The following is a 23,914-nucleotide window of genomic DNA, read 5'->3' on the forward strand; positions in this document are numbered from 1 at the left end:
CAATTTTGTTTTACGATTTTTTTTGTGTCTATAAATTACTAATTTCTAATTTTACCAATTTTCAACTTTCTCCTCAATCATTTTTTTTTTGTAATAATACATTTCTAGTTTGTACAATTTAAAATACATATTACACTTGTTTCAACCAAATTAACTTCAAAATATCTCAAAATAGACACAATTTGTTGGAATTTTGAGCTTTTGATTTTTTTAAAATTATATTATCATAAAATCAAAAATGAATTTGAAATGTTTTGAGCATAAAAAAAACATCGAAATTTGAATGTTCGGACTTTTCAGTTTCAAGTTCAGCAAAACCAACAATCGATTCTCTTGTTCGATTTCTTTTATTTTCATTGAAAACATTTTCCAGTAAGAAGGTGTCAATTATGAGTTTGAAAAAAATTGAAAATTTGTGTAATTTTGAATGAAAATTTATCCCTTCCTTCTATACTCTTGGAACATCCGAGAACTGAGATATAAATTTCATTGTTTTGAAATCAATATTTACAAAAACTGGATTGAAAATTTGTTTAATGAAAGACTCTTATTCGTTTAAAAAATGGAAATTTCCAAGGTCCTGAATGAAAATCTCGTCTCCCCCCCCCCCCTAAAAGGTCTCAGATCAATTTGACAATTTTTTTCCAAACAAAATTCACGTTATCTGGATGATTTGAAAATATTTTTAATGAGGAAATTCCATTTAAAAAAATGGAAATTCAAGGCATTTTAAACGAAAATAAGCTCATCTTGTTTTCTCTTCTCCTTTTCCAAAACAGAACTCCAGTTCTAAATTTTGATATTTTTCAACGAGACAGCTTCGAATGAGAAATTTTCAAAACAGAAATTTGAGGAGTTTTAAATGAGATCTTATCCTAATTGCTCCCCTTACACCTCCACTTCTCCTTAACAAATCTGAGACATAAATTTTACAATTTGCTTCGAAGCGAAATTAACATATTATCTGGATTTTAAAATTTTTCAATAAGGACGAACCAATTACGAGTTTTGAAAAATAGAAATTTATGACGTTTTTGACGAAAATATCATCTTGCCTCCCTCCCCTTGGAAAATCTGAATGATTTTTTTTTCAAAGCAAAATTCACGTTATAATCTGAATTAAAAAACTTTTCAATGAGAAAGTGTAAATTATGAGTTTAAAAAATGAAAATTTGGAAGGGTTTTGTTTTGATTTGAATAAAAATCCCATCTTTTTCTTCCTTCTCTCTCCCCCTAGAAATTTTGTTGGTAATAAAATTCACATCAATCGATTACGAAAGACAAAATGATGCTCTGCTTTTCAAAATAATCATGGTTTTGGAAAGTGGGGGGAGGAGGAGTAGTAAATTGGCTTTATAAAAAGATATAAAAATTTATAGAGCATCAAGCGCCAGAATGAACCTGGGAGATTATGAATGAAAAACTGATCTTTTTTTTTAGGAATTTCGACGGATTTAAAAAGACTCGAATATAAAATGAATACCTTCCAAAATCTATTATGCAAAAAGTAGAATCTAGATTCTCGAAATATCTAAAAAAAAAAAATAATACCCTACGTATACTTAGGTACCAACTCTCGATATTAAACTCGAACCATTTTGAAACACTTTGAAGTTTGAAACACCGCCGAACATAATCCGAACATCGAAGTTATATAACTAAAAATTGATAAATTTCAATTACTTTTTATAATCAATTTACAAGCAGGAAATTCGCGCCATAAATCAAACCATAAGAATTAAGTATATAAGAAAGACCAAAACGCAAACTCTCGAGAAAGAAAAATTAAGAAAAAGAAATCATAATTTTCGAGTGGATACAAAGCGATTATTTTTCATTATAAAAGCTAACCCCCGAAAGAATATAGATTATAGTTTGAATTCGGCAATAATTGTATTTACGATTTCGTTCTCGTTTATTACGCGAGTATGGTTAATTAAATTATGAAGAAATTTTTATAAAAATGAAAAAAAGTGCAAATGACGCGTAAAACTTTTAAGTAAAAATGAAAAGAGGAAAATGAAAAAGCACCTATTATAGAAGTATAGAAGTAGAAAAATATAATAAAGCGGAAAAAATAAAGGAAAGAGGGGGTCGAGGGAGAGCTAAAAACACCATCGTTAGTTTTAATTAGCGGATAATAAAGCTTTGGAGAAATAATAACGATTTGTAAAAGTGTGCGGCGTATAGAAGGAAGACGGGAGGTAATTTTTCTTTTATCCATCGTCGTTAATTTCCTGGCCGAGCGAAACTTTCAAAAACAAATATCTGTAAAATGATTCAAGAAAATTATTGTTTATCGAACGGCGGAGGCCAACAACGAAAAGAATGAGTTTTTCATTTTCGATGAATTATGGCGCCGGCCGAGACACGTTTTCGCCTAAATGGACGAGTGAGAGAGGGTTCCAAATGGAAGCTGTGATTAAAAAATAATCGTCTTGCCTAAAACGTACTAAGACGAATTATTAAATTACTTCAGTTTTCTCTTATTCTCGGGTTCCGAGAGTCGTATTTTCTTCTTCCGCACAAGTGGAAAAATTGCACGCTTTTGCAGGCTGCGCGAAGAAAAAAGGTAATAAGCCATTCGTTTTTCATTTTGTCCACCGCGAAATTAGGGGGGTTGATTTTTAACAACCCTATTACTCGTATATATAGGAGAAGGAGAGATTAATTAAAAGTTCCCAAAATATGGCATCTTGCGAAGCGATGAAAACCACTGGTTTTCGTTTTCAGGCTAAATATAGTATACGATAAAAGATACCTTTTACGAACAACTGCACCACTCTATGTGTACACAAAGTGCATGTGGATTGTGGGTGATGCACTCTCTGCATCCTGGTAGGCAAACGAAGGATAAAGACAGGAGGAATGAGGGGGTGGAGGTTTTGATAGTATGCAGATGCGAGTCCGAAGCGAAAACAGAACGGTCAGAATATATTCAATGCAATTCGTCGGTATATGGTACATATGATTTTGCGCAGACACAGACACACAAAGTGAGCCCTGTTCGGAAACAAACGAACACCCTAAAAACCATCTCGAATATCGAGAAGAACGTTGGTTCGGCTTTCGAGCATTTTATAATAACAACGGCGTATATATTGTAAATGTATGCAAGAAAGAAGGGACTAAATCAAGGTCAAATAAATGAAATATCGACAGCACCCCCACGGTCGCTTTTATTGCCTATTCGGCTACGGCGTTTTTATTCTATGTATGTACTATACGAAGCCGAAGAGCGTGTTAACGATGCTCTCAGCTCACAGTAGCCGAAGCCGACGCGACCGATAACTTTGTCGTGCATTTTTAATGTATGCAATTTCCAGCATCAGCATCACATTCTTACCATATGTGCGAGTGCGAATCGCCGCCTCGGCCTAAACACCCAGGTCTTTTACAAAGACACGTTTCCGAAATACCATTTAGGTACTACATAATGTTGTATGTGTATGCTCGATACTACGAAATGCACTAACAAAGTACGAAAGTGATCTTTTTTTCGCATACCAGCGCATATTCTGGATCATTCAACAGAAATCAGCAGCTAGTAGATATTCGGATAGACTTTCAAAATAGGTAATACGCCTGCAAAAAGAAAAAAAAAACAAATATTATTTTTAAAAAGGGATGTCTACACAATGACGAAAATATAGATATGAAAAAAAAAGTGGGGGAGTATAAGTTTCATCTTTTTAAAGGATAAATTAAATTTTCAAAAATGCTTTGATCGTCACTCCTCGAGCCCATTCAGATTTACTCGAACGAAATCGCATTTACGTTAGCTCGTAATTGATTTTAGGCCACCGAACGCTCAATACAATCTAATCTATAGCCCTGTATGTATTCAAAAGCTTGACACAAAATAGTCCTTAAATCCGTCAAACCCTCGACGATAATTTTAAATTGTTCCTGCATTTTATATATGAATCGAAGACGAATAAAAAACCATTAATGGAGCCCCTCTCGCGTTCGAGTAGTTTATTTTGTATCTATAATGTAGATCTGAATAGGGGAGGGGGTGAGGGGAGTAAAACGAGCTCAGGTACTGGTAATAACAAATAAATACCTACTTAAATTATTAGGTTGAAATAAAATAATGTTTTTGTATGTATGAGCAAATTTGGAGAGCAATAATGAGAGAACCCAGAAGTAAAAGAGAGTAAAATGAAGTACTTACTCGTCATATGTACTTGAGGCAAAGAAGACTGACGTAATGGAAAATTTTCTTTTCTTGACATTGATCGATCTTGATGCTTGAGCAAACACATGCTGAGAAAAAAATTTCAGCAAAAAATTATAATCAACAGATCTTCTTAGTTTTTAAAAAGGTACTAAAATTTCGATATTCACATCTTTACATTTCATTTGCGACCAATATTATACAATAATTAATCTAATCAATTTTTCAAGCAAATATTTTCATGTTTTCTCCACGTTTTATTTATTTAGTTTTTTTTTTTTTTTTTTTTTTTCAAATAATGAATTACATTTTGTACCCAGTCGAAAAAAAATTAAACTGGCACTATCTCGAACGAATTCTGAAAAATTAACCTCAATGGATAAAGTGGGCCACAATTAAAGAGGTCTTGAGTCAAGTTTCTGGAGAATACAACTGAAAGTGGCCCCTTTTCACAGCATTTTTTTGAAAGCTGTGAATTTCAAAAACCCATCAAATACTCTCGAACGCTTCAAAATCGCTTCCAATCGATTCGAAAGGTTGAAAATTAGATGATGCAAATCGAAATAAGCTTTCTACCTCGCTTGGATCATCTTTACGAAAAAAGTTTTTAAAAAAAATTATTTACCTACCAACAGGAAATGTTCTGACAAATATTTTAAAATAATTATTTTTAAAAAATTGGATAAAATCAAGATTTGTGGAAGAGAGAGGGGAAGGGGGGGGAAAGATTTATTACTGAAAAAAGTTACTTAGATGGATACAAATTGTATGTTTTCGAAGGCATTGTTATAGATTTCGATTCAAAAATACCAAATTGACCGTAAAATCAAAAATGAACCCCTCTCCTACCACCTAAAAAAAAATCAGAGAAAAAGGGATTGCAGCCCAAAATTTGAAAAAAAAAATGTAATATTTACTATGTCAAATTCAAGGGTGAGGAGGGGGGTGAAATTAAAAAAAAATTATTGTGAATGAAAGAAATATTTAGCCCTTTTAGGTAATCAGTTTTGAGTTTAGGGTCAAAAAGATTTCGAAATTGGGATTCAGAACTAACGTCATTTTTTTCAATGATTTGAGATTTTTTCATCCTTCCCTCCTTCGAGGGTTAATTTTTCGAAAATAATTTTTAAAATGTAAAATTTGATGTAAGAACTCTTTTGAGTGATGAGACCATTTTCTTTTTCAAATTTCAGCTTAAAACCCTTCATTATTCGTACCCCTCTCATTTCCTTATTTTTTCCAATAAACTTTTTTCTTCAAAAGAGAATAGAAAATTTAAAAAAAAATCATTTTATAAATTTTTGGATAAGCTCAGCTCACTTTCAGAATTGAAAAACATAATTAATTACGTTTGCAAAAATAGGGCAGGGGAAGGGAGGGGAAATTTTTGTTCTGCCGAGAAGACCAGGAACTCTGAACATGGCTTTTGAACCTATGCTTTAATCTTTAAAAAATTTAAATAAGTAAAAGCAGTTTGAGCCAAAAATCTATACACCAATTAATAAATCTTAATAAAACAAAAATCATCCAATTTTTAAAAATAATTCTTCAAAGGCTCAATTTTTGAAAAAATGAATAAAAAAATTAAATCGAAAGAGTTGAAAATTGAAAAATTTACTATTTTTATATTAGGTAAATATTCGAAAAAAAAATTGAAATTAGTACCAATCGAAAATTTATTCTTTGTTTTTAAAAAAAATAAAATTTCAAGATTTTCTCTGCAGAGGAAGAAGTGAAAGGTGAGAGAATTGGGAAGGGAAGGGAAGGGAAGGGAAAATTTCCTGAAAATTAATCAAACTGATGACATTTTTTTCTGCTCAAAATGATTAAAAATTCATTTTAACAACAACTCAATTGAGATTTTCAATTCATTAAGGTATTTTTTCGTGGTTTTATCATTTCTCATTCAAGAATCTCGTTGATTTAATCGATGATTTTATTCCATTACTAAAATAATATGTAGAAGTAGATACTTACATACGTTTTTATTCTTATTCAAAAATTTTGCGATTTCCTTCAGAAAGGAGGAGGGGAGGGGGTGGAGGGGTAAATGAATAGAAATTCGTATTTTTTTCTCGTGAAAAAAATGAATCGTAAAGTAGGCACCTATTTTGAAATAAATAAGGAATTTCGTTCTTATGTCATTACTCAATTTTTTATTTTTTTAGTGCTTAAAAATGCAAAATTACTCAAAGATGAATCTGCAGCTTGCAATTTCACAAAATCAGGACCAGATTTCAGTACTTTCTCCCCTAGGGGAACCTTTTCTCCACCATCTCCTTCTCTCGATCTTCACCGTTTAATAATTTTTGATTGATTTTCCCTAATTATAAATTCCTTAAACTTTCATAGAAAAATCAAAATGTCATAAAAACCCAAATAAGAAGCTGGAGTCGGTTCATATTTTATTTTTGACATTTCAAAACCGATTGGTGGTGGTTTTAAGTCCATTTAGGGGCTTCAGCAAATTTTAATATTTTCCAGTGTTGAACAGATTCTGAATTTCATTTTGGTTCTTCTTACAATAATTTTTTCAAAACTGGATTCCGGATTACCTAAAAATCTTCTAGAGGAGACGCCTAAAAGGACTTGAAACTGTAACATGAATGATGAATCGATTCGAATGATCAAAAATTCGATATAGGTACCTAAATCGTAGGTCAATTTTATAGAATTCTGATATTTTTCACAGAAAATTGAGTAAAATGTTTGAATGAAGCCATACTTTGGGAGATTTTGATGAAAGTACCTCATTTCATTATTTATAATAATTATATGTACCTATAGCTATGTAAACTCACAATCAGTGAACTAGAACTTCCTACAATCCTATTCCTAGTCCTACTACTATCTCACCTAATTCGACCAACACGACGATTCTCATTCTGATCAGATGCCTTCCAAGAGTTCTCCGTACTCCAATCTTCGATGTAATTCTAATTGTATTATCTCGTATATGAGGAGAAATGAGCTCACCAAACGGAACACGATGGTATTTCTTCTTTTAGAGCATATTTCACGTAATATAATTCCCGCAGCTGTTATCGTGTTGTTTCGTCGCCTTCGCCTATAATAAGAGTATAACAATGCAACGAGCAATTATTCATTTTAAATTGAATTTCCGATTGAATTTATATGGGATATTTGTTGGATTAAAAATTATATTATTAATCCGAATCCGTCTAATAGATTCTTTTGTATAGTACCTACCTACTAGCATTGGGCAGTTTTAGTTTGATAATCGAATATCGGTAGGTAGGTAATTACAAAACCATGTAAAATTGTTGCAATACCTATATAGTAAAAAGCTACCGATGGAATTGGAAATAGGTAGGTAGGTAGGTAGTCGTAACATTTCTTAGCATATTCTTCGGAGAATATAATAGAAGTAGACCTACGTGGTCTATTTACATAGCAAAGGAAAGATCCGACGAACAAGGTGGATGGATGGTGTTAGACTACACACATATTCACAATACCTACGCTATAAAGGAACTCTGCCCAATTCTGTACAGCTTCCGAAGACGAGAGCGAAAAAAAAGAAGGCAACGAAGAAAGTAGAGAGAGAGAGAAAGAGAGAAAAAAAGCAAAAACTTGGGCAAACCCAGTGCTTCCCAAGGGATGCATTGAAGGGTCAAAACGTATTTAAGAGTATATTCTAAAGGGTCTTTATCGTTTTTCAATGAACCCATACGGAAAAATAAAACGGATAAAACAAACAGTTCTTTCTGACGTTGGCGCTTAATATTAATTTTAAATTCGGAGCCGACTATATTTTTTTATTTTCTTATCCGCGTTGTCCACTTTTGTTTCTTTTTGGTGTTTGGTCGACGACCAGACCGACGACGTGCGTATTGCATATTCAAGCAACATATTGATTTTATTACGACTCTTTGGCCATCCAACGAATCCATCTGGATTGAAACGTATTGTAATTCTGGTATTTTCTTCTTTCTGTTGCAGCTAATACAGAAGAACAGAATCGAGGCAAAGTGAAAAGAAAATCACCATCGCCATTACGAAACAGTGAGTACAATTTGTTGTATAATTTAACTTCACGCCTGCAGCTTCTGTATACGCAGGATCGTTTACGTATTAATTTTTTTTTTCAAAACATGTAAAAGAATATACAATTAACCGTGAAAATATTAAACACTTTGAAAGGGTTGCGGACACGCGTCTATTAATATCTCACCGGTGCCATTTTTTTAAACGATACGATGGTTAAAAAAACGAACGGTACTCGACGATGGTAACCGACTCGTGCCGTAGATGAGCCATAAAGGGGTAAAGATTCGCTTCGGGTATGGAACACGAGCCATCATTCGTGACACACTGTTAGCGGCCGCGATTACCCTTTGATTTGATCGAATGGCACACGAATCTTGGCCGGATTAACCCTTTCGTTATGTTAGATTCTCATTGGTAAACACGTATTACTCGTACGATTCGCGAATACGAATACTTACTTTTAAATTATAACAACCAAAGTAGTTACGATGACGAATTGCTTAAATTTTCTACGCCGTCTGCCAGCTCCATTTTTTCACGTTTAAAATTCATCTCCGATGTCGAATGCTGATTCCCTGCGTGTGAGAAAATAAAACACAGCTAATAAAGTACACCAGGCGGTACAGTATAAAAAAACACAAACATAAAAAAAAAGAATGGAGGAGGTGAAAAAAAAAGAGAAGACAGAAATCGAAAGCGGAAAATACGAACATCGTTAACAAGTTGTACTCGTGCCCCCAACAAGTTACTCAGGAGATTGTTTACATCTTGTAAATCGGGTAATGGCTTCGAAGCTTATTTAAAATAGTGAATAAAAAAAGGGGTTAAAAAAAAGGGTGACAGAAAGAGAAAGTGACTTTAAGTAGGAATGATAAAATTGAAGGGATAAGCAACCCTTCACACGAGAACCAATGCTGTTACCCAATTTGCGAGTACGTTAGCCATGAAAATGGACTCGACGAGTGTCAGGGAATGTTGTCGTGTATTACACATATCTAGATACAATTTGCCTGTTACTCATTTTTTTCTCGTGTTTGGTTGTTTTTTTTATGTATGTATGAGCTACTAGTTGATTCATGGGCGTAATTGTCGACACCTTTTTTTTTTTTTTGGAGGGTTTTTAGTTACTTACTCAAATGCTAATAAATATGGCCGTGATTGAATGTATTATCAATTACATCACCCTTCTGGTTATTTGGGAGAGTTAATGAGACTTACCCAATGAGCCCGCATTTCTCATTATAACTAAAAATTAGCTATAAATCACGATAAATGCGTCATCAGCCGAGTCTCGTGCGGTAACCCGCATTCGACGATGGAGCAATTATTAAAAATTCATATTTTTTGGTTATTTTTTGTGTATACGGTTTGATAATAGCACCATCATACCATAGATGTGGAGTTTCTACTGTGTGGTAAAACTTTCGATTACTTTTATGGTAATTTTTGCTGTTTGTAATTAGATTAGGTACTAAGAGGGTTGGTCCCTTTTGTCGGATGTTGAATTAAAATTCTGTGTGCTCTGGTTAGACTGTAATTGAGTCGAAGGTTGAAATTTGGAGTCTTCCAATAAGTATTGAAATGAACTCCAATCAGAAATCAGGATATCTTAATACCAAAATTAAAATATTTGCTAAGGTAAAGTTCCCAAATGTGGCCACCTACCCTAAAAGTGGCCACTTTGGTGACTGGATAAATTAAGAGCCAAGTAGGTACAGGAATTTTGGTCTGAAATCATCTTAATATAAAGAAGGTTTCCCAACCGACAGAAAAATATTTGACCCAGATCAAGCTATAATTCAACAGAGCTTGAAAAAATACATCATCAGCCAAAATTTCATGTGCTAAAGAGCATTTTTAGATCTCTGATAAATTTTTAACAAATCAAATCTGGGCCAAAAAATGAGAAAAAAAATCAAAATCTCACCAATTTCACCTTGGAAGCTCAAATTCGGTATGCAATGTGCCCTATTCTCGACTCCCCGAATTGAATGGAAACAGTTTCGAACAGTTTTGAGCAGTTCTGAAGCCCCCAAAAAATTTTCGAATATTTAAATTTCTGCAAAATTTTATATAAGGAAGTTGCAAAGCAAAAATTCACTGTATAAGTACTCTCATTTTAACATGCTGAATCCACATGGGAATGGTTTTAGGCCACTTGGCGCTTCCAACAATTTTTTGGAAATTTCAGTTCCCTAAAAAATATCATAAAATTTGTCGAAATTGAACACACAGAGACAAAAATCTGAAATCCAGCTTCTACACTAAAGTCGACACCCCCCCCCCCCTCTTACGAATCGATTGACACTATTTTCAGACCAATTTAACTTGAGTCTCCACTTCTCCAGCAAAAGTTGAGAAATCTTGAATCTAAAAAAAAAGTCCCAAAATAAGCCTGACAATTTTTGCAACAAATTACCCCAAAAGTCAAGACTTCGTCTACTCTCTGAATTGGACCCTGCGCTCTTTCGAATCGATTGACACCATTTCCAGACTGATCTGAAGCCTTCAGCAAAAGTTGAGATTTTTCAGCTTGAAAAAAAAATAATAAGTAAGTAGGTAGGTATAAAATAAAAAAAAAATTTCAACTGGTCACCTCGGATTTGCGAATCACCTGCCTTAATCGATTTGGAACGTCGAATTTATGATAGAATTAAATTTTCAGCTGTCGAAAATGATTACGCAACGCCTTCTGGAGCGATTTGAAATTGCTGGAAAAAAGCCAACTTTTTCTGGAAGCTTCAGATCAGCTGGAAAATGATGTTGAATGAATTCGGGAGGGGGAGGGGGTCGACTTAGTGAGGTAGATTGAGTTTCGAGTAATTTTTGGGTAAAATTGACAATTATGGAATTTTTTCCAAATTTGAGATCTTTTTAGTTTGAAAAAAATGCACTTTTCAAAATGGTCACTTCGGATTTACGATTTACTGCAGACCTTAATCCATTTAGGATTTTGACTTTATAACAGGATTAAATTTCCAGTTGCCAAAGTTGATTACAAGTTACAACTTCTTGGGGAATGTGAAATGATTTGAAATCACTGGAGAAAAGTCAACTTTTGCTGGAGGTTCTAGATCTGCTGGAAAATGGTGGTGTAGGGGGAATGCGCGAGAAGGATGCTGAGAAAAGATACAAAAACCATATGTATGTATGTACGTACGTACGATTTTAGGCTCGCGATGACGATTTCTCTTTTCTCAGCAGGCATTCTCTCGCATTCTCCCTCTATTTCGTAAGATGTACATTTTCTACCCTGGACTGGCTCGGATATAAATACTCGGACAGTCCAGTGTAAAAATTAGTCTGTGTCTAGAACTTGACGAAATAAACTTCTTTTAAAGTACTCTCGTTCTGTTCGCGACTCTGTCTCCCTTGTTGGCTATTTAGTTAGCCGCCACAAGGAAGTCCGTACGACCATTCAGTTGGTCACGACGGAAGATAGGTTTCTGTAGCCTGTGCTCGGCCATTCAGTTGACCACCGCACAGAAGTCCGTACGGCCATTTAGTTGGCCACAACGGAGATAGGGACCAGGGATGTTCCGTCAAATAACTCGAGTTATTTTACTGTAAAATAACTGTGTAAAATAACGTAATTTTACATTGTCAAATAACGCGAATTGTTTGACACATGTCAAATAACTAAAAAAAATGTAAAAAAACTACAAAAATGCTCAAAATCGAATTCTCACAAGCCAATTAACAAGTAGGTATTTGATTTTGATTGAGCTTTCTGTTTCTTTGATGTTGAACTGAACTTAGTTTGATTTAACTCATTTGCGTTGATTTGAAATTTGAGTATAATTAGATTTGAAAGTTTTGTGAAAATAAATGTGAAAAGGAATGAGATGAGAATGAGACCAAAGGATACTGTTGGAAGAGCAATGATTGTGAAAACAAATCCGAATAATGATACCTATTAATGAATAAATTCTCATTGACTCGACTGTGATTTTGTGTTTTTAACGTTATTTCATGAGATGAAATGAAAGTGTTACTCTTTGCAGCCTTACTGGTGGTAATTTATTTAAAATTTTTCCATTTTGAAACGAATTTTGACTCGTAATCATTCATAATTCATTCTTAAGCTGAAAAATTACTGAGTTATCAGTTATTATCAGTGAATTTTCCTTGTCTGTGATTGGCTGAATTATTTTACATTCTCAAATGTAATTTTACATGTTATTTGACACTAATAGTTATTTGACAGTTATTTGACATGTAATGTCAAAAAAGTTATTTGACATGTCAAGGAACATCCCTGATAGGGACGCAGCCCGCGTACGGCCATTAAGTTAGCCACGACGCGGAAGCCTGTAAGGCTCTTCAGTGAGCCACAACAGGGACAGGGGTACAAACCATCACGGCCGCAAATACCTACAATTTGCGACCCAATAGGTGTATACGTAGGTCTACATCGCTCTCCCCTCCGCGACCTCGTACCAAACCTACAGTGGCAATCGATGGATGGGGAGTCGACTTTAGTATCCAAACTAAATTTCAGATTTTCATCTCGAAGTTCACCAACCATTTTTAAGAAAACCTTGTTAGTAAATGAGCTAACCTTATTTCAGTTATTTTCAAAAATTTGCCAAAAATTTAAAAATCAACTTTGGCAGTTGAAGCCTGAAAATTTGATTCTGAGATCTGAATAACATGCTCTTTCAGTTGAGCCAAATTTCAGCTCGATCGAAATTGACGAGTTGTAGAAGTTCCCTCGTTAGATAAACTTTAGCGAAAATTTCAACGTTTAAAAATTTGTTGGAGGCTCCAGAACTGCAGGTCAAAACTGTTTGAAACAGTTTTTTAATCGATTGTGCGAGTCGAAAATGGAGTACAACTTTCAGCTTTCTATACGTCAATTTGACAAAATTTTGTTCTTTATTTTTCAATTGGTCCCTTTTGGATACTTTGGAGCTTCTCCTTTTGGATTTTTGTATTTTTAAAATGACCACTTGAAGGCAATAAAAAAAAATGAAATTTCCAAGAAGAAATCTCGCTCATAAATTTGATTTATTTTTCGAAAATACCTAAGGTATTCAAAACGTCAAAAGATGCGAAATTCTCTCTGCTTTCGATTGATATTATTTTGAAACCAGAACCCAAGTGTGATCTATGGTATAGCAATAGCACTTCAAACTATGGCTTGTCAGGTTGCATTTATCCAAAAAAAAAACACCTCAGGGTGCCAGCACTGCCAGCATTTGGGCAGCTTTACCTTAGGAAATCATACTTACATTTTGAAATAAACGATGTAGGTAATAGGTAAAGGTATATTCCGATCTTCGAGTCTTCATTCTGGTTAATTTAATATGGAACTGCTCGCCTGCAACTGAAATATTCAATTCGGTATTATTTGTTTGAAGTGTTTTTTAAACGAGGACCTTTCACTCTAACACACATTATCAAAACCATTTTTCATTACGTCGTCGGTGAAAGTACCTAGACCTACGTAAACCTTACATCTATGTACTTGAGTAACTTTGCCAGTTTGCTTCAATGAAAAAGAACCGAGCAGCGAGCACATAAGTATTTATAGGTTTAGGCATATCTAGCATTAAAATATCAAACTTACATTTCGTTCGTCTACTTACTTTACTTCGATAACTTGTCCGAGAGTGTTTCTTATGATTTCTTCGGGCGTTTCTAATCAGCTTCCGGTCTTCGAAAAGGTCTTCCAACGAATTCAATAATGATGAGCTTCATATGTTATTACTTTGGCCAAAGATTATTCTGGGTAGGCCTATGCAATCCAACGAAAGTTTTCCGGTGAATTTCAGTTGAGCAATCCAGTAATCAATGATATTATAAAATAAAATGTAGATAATGCAGACCCCAATCTGTTAGCAATTGAATCTCACACCTTCCTATACATTAGAATTTCTGGATTAAAATGAAAGGCTTAAGGTGGAGAGCGATAAATGTGCCTACTTACTGTCACTTATCTAGTATCTACTTACTTGCGACATGAGAAATTGCTCACGAATACTACGAATAGCTTTTCCTTCGTTGAACTTCGACATTTGGAACATTTTCCCTCAACTTTCAAGTCTGATCCTGAAAATCAAAATGAAAACCAACTGATAACACGATAACAGTGATAACAACACAAAACAAAATGGCGCCTACATTCATGACGTAATTCTAAGCAAATCATTTAAATTAATGACATCATCACCAATTCATCCATGTTTGATATTTCATTATGACGTAATCATGTTTATAAAATTATTTTGCATTTTATTTTTTTCATCATTTAATTTTTCTGTTTTTAGATACTATTAACGAAGCTAGTGAAGACAGCAACGATAGTTCAGTTAATAGTGATGATGTAAACGATTCCATTGATTCCGCTGATACCGAAGCCATAAATTTGGTAAGTGAACCAATTTTCAATTTATTCGTTTTAAGAAAATGATACCTATACAATATGAGGAGGTTGGTTACAAAGTTAGACAAACGCCAGATCTACAAAAATCGAGTTAGATATTGATTCTTATAGGATTTTTAACGCCCTTTTCATTGCCGAGGTCTGTTATTTTCAATATAGTACATAAAAGGGTAAAAAACGCGCTCAAAGTTTTGCCTTAGTTTCAAACACAGACATGTGCAAATTGTCTTAGTTTCAAAAACAGACATATCCAGGATATGTCTGTTTTTGAAACTAAGATGATGGGATATGTCTCATTTTGAAACTAAGATAATGTTCACATGTCCGTGTTTGAAACTAAGGCGCAACTTTGATCGCGTTTTTCGACCTTTTATGTACTATTTTGAAACTAGGGGACCACAGAAATGGAAAGAGGGTTAAAAATCCTATACGTATACAAACCCAACTGATCTAGACAGCTTCAATTTCAAATTATCTTCATCTTAGTTTCAAAATCAGACAAGTGCATTTTCAGGTTCTTTTTATTAGTGGTGGGGGGTGATGGTGGAAGGATATTTTTTGTATTTTTGTTACTGAGTATCATCACTACAATTTGTCAAAAATCCCCCACCTTTACAATGCTGTATATTTTTGTAACAAAAAACATAGATTTTCTCAAAATCAACCCTGTGGCGTTTGTCTAACTTTGTAACCAAGCTCCTCATATATTCCCTTTTCACGAATAATACTTCGCTCGGTTGAATTCAGTATTACTAATCTGATTCTAAACGATGATAACTTTTTCGGCATTTAACTAATATAGTATTACAATATTAATAATTGTAGCAAAAGTATGAAAATTATAGTTTGCAACGTTATCATCTTGTAATCAACACTATATAAATACGTACTCGAGTATGCATTTGAAATTGAAATGAAAAATATACGAGGAAAAAATCAGAGCAAGAATAATTTAAATGTATCGAGCTGGATTATCTCGACTTTTTTGAATCTTATGACACGATTTACCTAGAAAATTTATCCATGCTATAACGAGTTCAAATTACCAACATTCGTTACGAAAGCTTAATTTTTCCTATTTACAAAATTAAATACTACCTACAAACGTTGAAAACGATCTTTGGAAAAAATTTCTCAGTCAATGATAATCTGGCTGCGTAATTGTATAGGTAAAGTAAATGGCTACTGCACAGCCATTGAGTATAAATTTCACGAAACTACATTTAACCTTAACACCTCGAAAAGTAATTTCTTTCTTAGCTCAGTCAAGCAAACGTTTACATTAAATACATTTTAATTATCATCTAGCTAGGTATCCTACGAGTATGTAGGAAAGATAATCTCGAGAACGTACCGTCTGCGTCTACCGAAATTACCACCAAATGAATAATATTTTATTTACGCATTACCATTTGTAGCGCAAATACGTGAGCAAGTTAATCGTTGTAAATCGCCTAATTATACCAATTGGAGAAATTTAGCATTCTATTGCTATATGCAGGGCATACCTATACATTATGCATTAGGTGGTATCCTGGGCGTAATATTTCAATAACGAATTCAAAAATAACTTGCTGATTTGGTTGGTTTTTTGGTCGGTATTCGTGAATGTTTCAGACCATTTGAATAAACTAGTCAGCATTTCGTAGTCGTTTGTTTTACAAAACGTCGAATAAACGTGTGATGGGAAATCGTTTCAATTATTAATAGTATACCTAAAAGGGTGTTTTTGAACGAGTTTGTGGTAAAGGGGTAGGTTACACCGAGTCTCGAGACATTTTATACAAACGTAGTTGGAAAATTTTCGCGAAGGATGAAATTTACACGTTTAAATTTGACTGCTCGACCGTAGAATATCAATAAGTATAAGGATAACCGCAGTGTAAAATTTCAACTAACGTTTTCAAATCTTGACAATAGCATCTTGACGTACGTATTTGTATGCAAATGGCAGTCGAGTATTTTTAAATGCGGTTCGGTCGGCTATTTAAATTTGTTAATTTGGTCATCTAGCTTGGTAATTGAATGAGATACATAGCTGTACCGAAGTATCAAATAAAATCCATTGTGATACTAAATAGGTTTAATAAATCCGAACGGTTGTAAAATTAAACTTGTTTTTTCATCAATTGAAATATTTAAACTAAAATTAGAATTTTTCTTACGTTCGCTTACTATGTACAGGTATCAGGATCTCAGAGACACTCGAATTCGCCCAGTTCAACTAATCAAGTAACATCTAGTAATGGTTGCGGCACTCACCCACCACCTTCTCCTAATAACTTGCAAGCAGCTTTAGCAGCCATTCAACAAACTGGTCATTTAAATCAGGTACGAATAATTTTTCTTTAAAAATATCCAGCAGCCTAAATACTTATTTGTAAAGCTCGTATATTGAAATGATATTTTATGTGTTGCAGTTAATGATGGGAGCTCAAGCTCAAGGCCAACAGCAACTTCTGTTACAAAATCAGCTAGCTGGGTTGCCTATACCAAATTTATCATCCCTCGGGCCCCAAGAGTTGCAAGTTTTACAACACGCTTTCCAACAACAGCTGCAGCAATTTGTTTTATTTCAACAATCGGCTGCTGCCGCTTCGCCTACTACCCCTTCGCAATTATCTCAACCTTCGTTTTATTTACAAAATCAGGTACGTTTTTTTTCTTTTTTTTTTTTTTACTTTTTATTACAAGTATCTCATTTTTATAAGTGGTAGTTTATCGCATAAATTTATTTTAACGGTGTTTGTTATTTTGCATGATTATGAAATTTATTATCTGGTTTTATACCAACGATTGTTATACTTTTTATTGGTTATGGTACTTATGGCGAAGGTTTTGGCATTTAAGCTGTTTAAAATCAGTTTATCTTTCAAAGATAGTAAATTTTATGGCATCGTTGTAATATATTCCAAATCTTTTCGTATCATTATTATATACGAACGTATTGGTCAACCGAGAGGTATTTCATTTTACTACCGAGCGATATGTTCAACTTTTTTATGTCAAATTTCATGGCAAGTGTTATTCGCTTAATTATGGAAAGCTTCCAATATTTCAAATATTTCGCTAATCGATTCGGAATTTAATCCAGCTCTTTGTACAAAAACACGAAAAATAAACATGCGACGTATTTCACTAGTAGGATGAATGCTCCTTTAACGATCGAGATAGGCAAAACATTCAACTTTAGTGTTACATTCCAACTGGCAAGTTCAATAAATTGTTGGGTTATGATTTTTAAGATTTCTGAATCAGTGTCACGCAATCTATCGAAATGGTTTTTAAATTTCGCGAAGAATTGAAGTATTTCGACGAAAATATATATTTTTAAGAATTTTTGAAGACTTGAAAGCTCCAAAAATCGAGTCAATGATTCTCGAGATTTTTGAAAAAGTGTCACGTAACCTATCAAAATGAGTTAAAATTTCAGCATAAAATTAAAAATTCCTATTAAATTTTTTTCAAATCAGTTTTGAACTATCTCCAGCCTACAATTTTACTTTTTGAAAATTTATGGGAAAAGTTCAATTTACCTAATGATTTATTGACACTGTCACGATACATTCTTGACATTAAGTCAGACTTTTGAAAACTTGGGTAAACTTTTCATGAATTTTTGATATTATATCGGGACAAATTCTATCTGAGACTTTTCAAATTTTTGTGCAACTTTCAAAAACTTTTTAGAAGTCACGATTTTTCAAGGAATCCTTAAATTTTGTCGCACTTCTAAAAACTGAAAAAAATGATCAATTTTTCACATTTCAATTCCCATTTTTTCAAAAATCTCAAAAATCATGATCTCTTTTTAGGCTCGAAGTTCATAAAAACTGCTCAAAAAAACTTTTGATACAAATTTTTGAGTTTCTGCTGAAATTTTAACCCATTTTGATGGGTCGTATGACACCTCTTTATAAATTCCTGAAAATCATGAGTCAATTTTGGAGCTTTTGAAGCTCATAATTCTTTTTAAATGCTCAAAATAAATTTTCGTCAAAAGATTTCAATTTTTCGTGAAATTTTAACCCATTTTGATGGGTCGCTTGACACCTTTTTTTTGAAAAAAAATTCACTACAAAATTATGATTTTTTGAGACCCAATTTTGAAGCTCATAATTTTTCAAAAATGCTCAAAATACATTTTCGTCGCAATATTTTAATTTCTCGCGATATTTTTACCCATTTTGATAGATTGCATGATACTTTTTTTTTAGAAATCTCAAAAATCATGGTCAGCTTTTGAGTTTAAAATTATTCAAAAATACTCATAAAACATTTTCGTTGAAACATTTTTATTTGCAAGGTCACTTTTGAATAATTCTACAACTGTTATTTTTTACTCGATACTGAAAGGGGGAGAAGGAAGCGACTTTTTTTTCTTCAAAAATCTGGAAAATCCTAATCTCATCATTCAGCTTTGGAATTCATCAAAACTGCTCAAAATTGGATTTGATGGCAATTTCTGATCTTATGCTGAAAATTTTAACATTAATTTTGATAGGTCTCATGACACCTTTTCAAAATTATCGAAAATAACGATCTGATTTGGAAGAGGGGATGGGGGGGGGGGTCAAAATTATTCAAAAATGCTCAAAATACGATTTCGTCGAAGTATTTGTAGTTCTCTTGTAATTTTAACCCATTTTGATAAGTCGCATTATTCCTTTTCAGAAATTTCAAAAAATCATTACCAATTTTTGGCTCAAAATTATTCAAAAATGCTCAACATTTTTTGTGGTTGAAATATCTTTATTCCTCGCAAAATTTTAACCCATTTTGATAGGTCACAAGGTCACTTTTAAATAATTCTACAACGGTTCATTTTCACTCGAAACGAGGGGGAGGGGGCACTTGAATTTTTTTCAGAAATCTTGAAGGACATGACCCGATTTTTGGCTCAAAATGTTTCAGAAATGATCAAAATATAATTTCGTTAAAACATTTGTAGTTCTCTCATAATTTTAACCCTTCTTGATAGATCGCATTATTCCTTTTCAGAAATTTCAAAAAATCATGACCAATTTTTGGCTCAAAATTGTTCAAAAATGCTATAAAAAATTGTTTTGTCAAGACATTTGTATTTCTTGCACAATTTTGACCCTTTTTTGATAGATTACATGAATTTATTTCAGAAATCTTTAAGTCATAACCAATTTTGGGCTAAAAATTATTCAAAAATGCTCAAATTTTTTTTTGGTTGAAATATCTTTATTTCTCGCGAAATTTTAACCTATTTTGATAGGTCACAAGGTCACTTTTAAATAATTCTACAACGGTTCATTTTCACTCAAAATGAGGGGGGGGGGACTTGAAATTTTTATTTCAGAAATCTTAAAAGTCATGTCCCGATGTTGAGCTCAAAATTATTCAAAAAATCTCAACAATATTTTTTTGTTGAAATAACTTCATTTCTCGCGAAATTTTAACCCATTTTGATAGGTCACAAGGTCACTTTTGAATAATTCTACAACGGTTCACTTTCACTCGAAATAAGGGGGGGAGCTACCACTGATCCAAATAATAATAAATCCTCAAAAAAAAAAATTTTCAGAAATCTCAAAGTTGATGACTGGATTTTGGGCTTAAAATTATTCAAAAATGCTCGAAATACTTTTTTGCTGCAATATCTTTATTTCTCGCGAAATTTTAACCTATTTTGACAGGTCACAAGGTCACTTTTGAATAAATTCTACAACGGTTCATTTTGACTCAAAATGAGGAGGGGGGGCTACTTTAAAATTTGACTGCAACGTATTGTGCGCAAGCTTTGGCTACTAGACCCATATCTACAGAAGACCAACTGATTTTTTTATGTCAATGAATAGGTAGATATTTTTTAATGCAGGTAATCTATAGAATATTATGTAATTTCAAATGCAATAATTGGTGATGGTATTGTAGGGTTTGCTTTCGAGTAATTCTGGATACATTCACCGTAATACTGTTTCTCCGCATGCGAATTCTAACACCTCAACGCCGCATTCTATACAAGTATGATATAAAATATCCTTCCTAATTGCTATCCTGTGCTTGGAATTGGGGGTTTTTTAATGCAAATTTTCAAAACTCGTCGATACTTAATCCAATCGTTGATTTTTGTTTGCGCAGGTTCAACAAGCAGTAGCTCAAGCAGCTCAACAGTTGCAACAGTTACAAAAACAGCAGCAACAGCAACAGTCGCAGTGCCAACAATATCAGCATAACAGCAATAGTTCGACACCGTCCAGTACTAATAATAATAGCGTGTCTAGTAATAATGGAAATAACAATAGTACCAACAATAGCAGTAGTAATAATAATAATAGCAGTAGCAACACAGTGGCTTCCAGTTTACATCATATCAGACCTTCGGTAGCATCACAGCGTCTTTTAGATTTAGACGAAACAACTGATCTCGAAGAATTAGAACAATTTGCTAAAACTTTTAAGCAAAGGCGTATCAAATTAGGTAAATAAACTCGCTTGACATTCATATTTTATTTTAATCTACATTTGACTAATCAAAAAATAACATTCTATTTTCACAGGCTTTACTCAAGGAGACGTCGGTCTCGCGATGGGAAAATTATACGGAAATGATTTCTCTCAGACTACCATATCAAGATTCGAAGCGTTAAATTTATCGTTTAAAAATATGTGCAAACTGAAACCGCTGCTGCAAAAGTGGCTCTCAGACGCCGATAGTACCATGAGCAATCCTAGCTCGTTAAGTAATCCGCTAACTACACCGGAGACTATTGGAAGACGAAGAAAAAAACGCACTTCAATAGAAACAACGGTCCGAGGTTCCTTAGAAAAAGCTTTCCTAATTAATCCTAAGCCCACATCCGAAGAAATAGCAATCCTAGCTGAAAATCTAACCATGGAAAAAGAAGTGGTTCGGGTTTGGTTTTGTAATAGGTAGGTAAATATTTCGATCCTATCACATCCACCTCGAATTATAAAATTACTCCTGCAGAGCGTATCTAATTAGTATATCTTATTCGTTTCAGGCGACAGAAAGAAAAAAGGATTAATCCACCTTCAGTCACGATGGGTAGTCCGACTCCTAATCATTTATTTTCTTCGGCTACTAGCATAGTAGCTAACTCGATGCCTAGTCCTTTGGCTTTAGTTACGTCTAATAACCATTCTTATTCACATCATCATCACCATCATCACCACCATAATCCAGATCGACAATTTCGTGATTCACCCGAATAAATTATTAACGTTACATTTATAACGATTTATGTACGTTAACGTTGTTTTAATAGAATTGTCGCCTAGATGATTTTCTTATAAGTAGAACAATTATAAGCAACATATTTGTAAATGTAATCTGATCTCATAATCGTCTAAGATGGAATTTCTGTACGCGAAAAAGCAAAATTTTGAAAAAAAAAAAACAAAAAACAATCAATTTTATTATACGAATCTATTTTTCAATACAAAAATTTCTGCAACTTTTATACTACAATAGTACATTGAAATTTGAAAAAAAATAAGATGTACTTTTCCTTTTTTAATATTAGAATTTTTATTTCTTACTATTTTTTTTTTTTTTTTTAAATAAAATTCTGTTAATACTGCCAAATACTGGTATTAGTGAACTTTTCAAGTATACGTAATTTTCAACATAATGGGTGGAACATTTTAATCAAATTTATATTTATCATTAGTAACTGTAACTATTATGTTAGAAATTTCTATTATCATTATTATAATTTTATGAAAAAGTAGAAGTAGAATTGTATTTAGTAGATTTAAAAAGAAAAAATTCTATCATTCGACACTCTTCAGATATTCATTGTATTTTTGTTTTTGTAAATAATCCGTTTTTAGTTTATTAATCAGTTTTTTTTTCTTTTTTGTACAATGTTGCTATGTTTATGTGTGTGTTATACATAAACGACGTTATTTTCTTTCCTTATGTTGAATTGGTTTTTTCTTTATTTTCTTTTTTTTGTTTGAATATTTTATTTATTGATTTTTTTTCTCCTTTTTTTGTTTTTGCATTATTATTTTTTTTATTATGTATATATTATACGAATTGATGGAGTACCTATAACGTGTATAAGAAAGATGAGTAATTCGTCAACACTGAAAGAATTTTATCAAATGATTTTGTTAAAAAGTTTCAATAAAGATATACGTCCTTACGTTTTTATTATAAAACTATTTTTTTTATAATGTATGTGTGGTGATTATCTGAATTGGTAAAGAATATTTGGATCGACAATTTCGAGCCCAAAATAGGTTCATGATTTTCAGAAATTTCGAAAAAGTGTCAAGTGACTTTTCAAAATGGGTTAAAATTTTGCGAGAAATTGAAATATTTCAACGAAAATGAATTTTGAGCATTTTTGAAGAATTATGAGCTCCAAAATTGGATCATAAAATCATGATTTTGGTGAATTTTGAAAAAGGTGTCATGCGACCTATCAAAATGGATTGAAACTTCGCGATTAATCGAAAAATTGTAACGAAAATTTATTTTGAGCATTTTTGAAGAATTATGACTATTATGAGCATCAAAAGCTCCAAAATTGAGTCGTGATTATATAGGAAATTTCAACAGAGGTGTCATGTGACCTATCAAAATGGGTTAAAATTTCGTGAGAAATAAAGGTATTCAAACTAAAAAAAAATTTTGAGCATTTTTGAATAAATTTGAGCCCAAAATTAAGTCATGATTTTTGAGAAATCTGAAAAAAGTGTCATGTGACCCATCAAAATGGGTTAAAATTTCAGCAGAAAATCCAACATTTATGTCAAAATTTATTTTGAGCATTTCTAAAGAACGATGAGCCCTCAAAATAGGGTCATGATTTTTGAGATTCCTTAAGAAGTGTCATGCAACCTACCAAAATGGTTTAAAATGTTACAAGAAATTGAAATAGTTCGTCGAAAATGTGTTTTGAGAATTTTTGAAATTTGACCCCTCAAAATTGAGTCTTGATTTTCAAGAATTTTGAAAAAGGTATCATACGACCCATCAAAATGGGTTAAAATTCTAGTAGAAAATCAAAAATTTCTATCAGAACTTATTTTGAGCAGTTTTGATGAACTTTGAGGAGGCTGAAGTGAGATCATGATTTTCAAGATTTTTGAAAAAAAAAAACATGTAATGGCTCTTCTGAGAAGGGTCCAGTGTTGTAATTTAATTATAGATGTTTTCAATTTTAAAAAAAATCATGTGTAAGGAACTTGATCAAACAAATAAACTGGGTTCTACAGCAGTTTTGAATTTGTTGTTTGATTTGCATTGTGGTAGTGGAGTGCTTAATTTTTTGAATAGGATTCGAAAGCATTTTAAATATGTAACAGAAGAAGAACTGATTTTCTCATAC

At 32.9% G+C, this 23,914-nt stretch overlaps 1 protein-coding gene across 4 annotated transcripts in view; it reads left to right on the top strand.

Moving 5' to 3' along the window:
- Positions 1-22,723, top strand: part of LOC135838384 (POU domain protein 2-like) — a 125,036-nt gene extending 102,313 nt beyond the window's left edge. For 2 of the 4 annotated variants that reach the window (XM_065353987.1, XM_065353990.1), the window contains exons 3-10: positions 8,144-8,206; positions 14,464-14,564; positions 16,764-16,910; positions 17,000-17,230; positions 20,484-20,573; positions 20,691-21,030; positions 21,110-21,482; positions 21,575-22,723. In XM_065353987.1, coding sequence (XP_065210059.1) covers positions 8,144-8,206; positions 14,464-14,564; positions 16,764-16,910; positions 17,000-17,230; positions 20,484-20,573; positions 20,691-21,030; positions 21,110-21,482; positions 21,575-21,785 — 1,556 coding nt within the window. In that variant the 3' untranslated portion in view covers positions 21,786-22,723. Of the gene's footprint in view, positions 1-8,143; positions 8,207-14,463; positions 14,565-16,763; positions 16,911-16,999; positions 17,231-20,483; positions 20,574-20,690; positions 21,031-21,109; positions 21,487-21,574 lie in introns of all 4 variants that reach the window. The other 2 variants (XM_065353989.1, XM_065353988.1) reach the window with 2 other exon arrangements.
- Positions 22,724-23,914: the final 1,191 nt, after the last annotated feature.

The sequence above is a fragment of the Planococcus citri genome, chromosome 3 (assembly GCF_950023065.1).
Source record: "Planococcus citri chromosome 3, ihPlaCitr1.1, whole genome shotgun sequence".
In the NCBI taxonomy this organism is placed as follows: Eukaryota; Metazoa; Arthropoda; class Insecta; order Hemiptera; family Pseudococcidae; genus Planococcus; species Planococcus citri.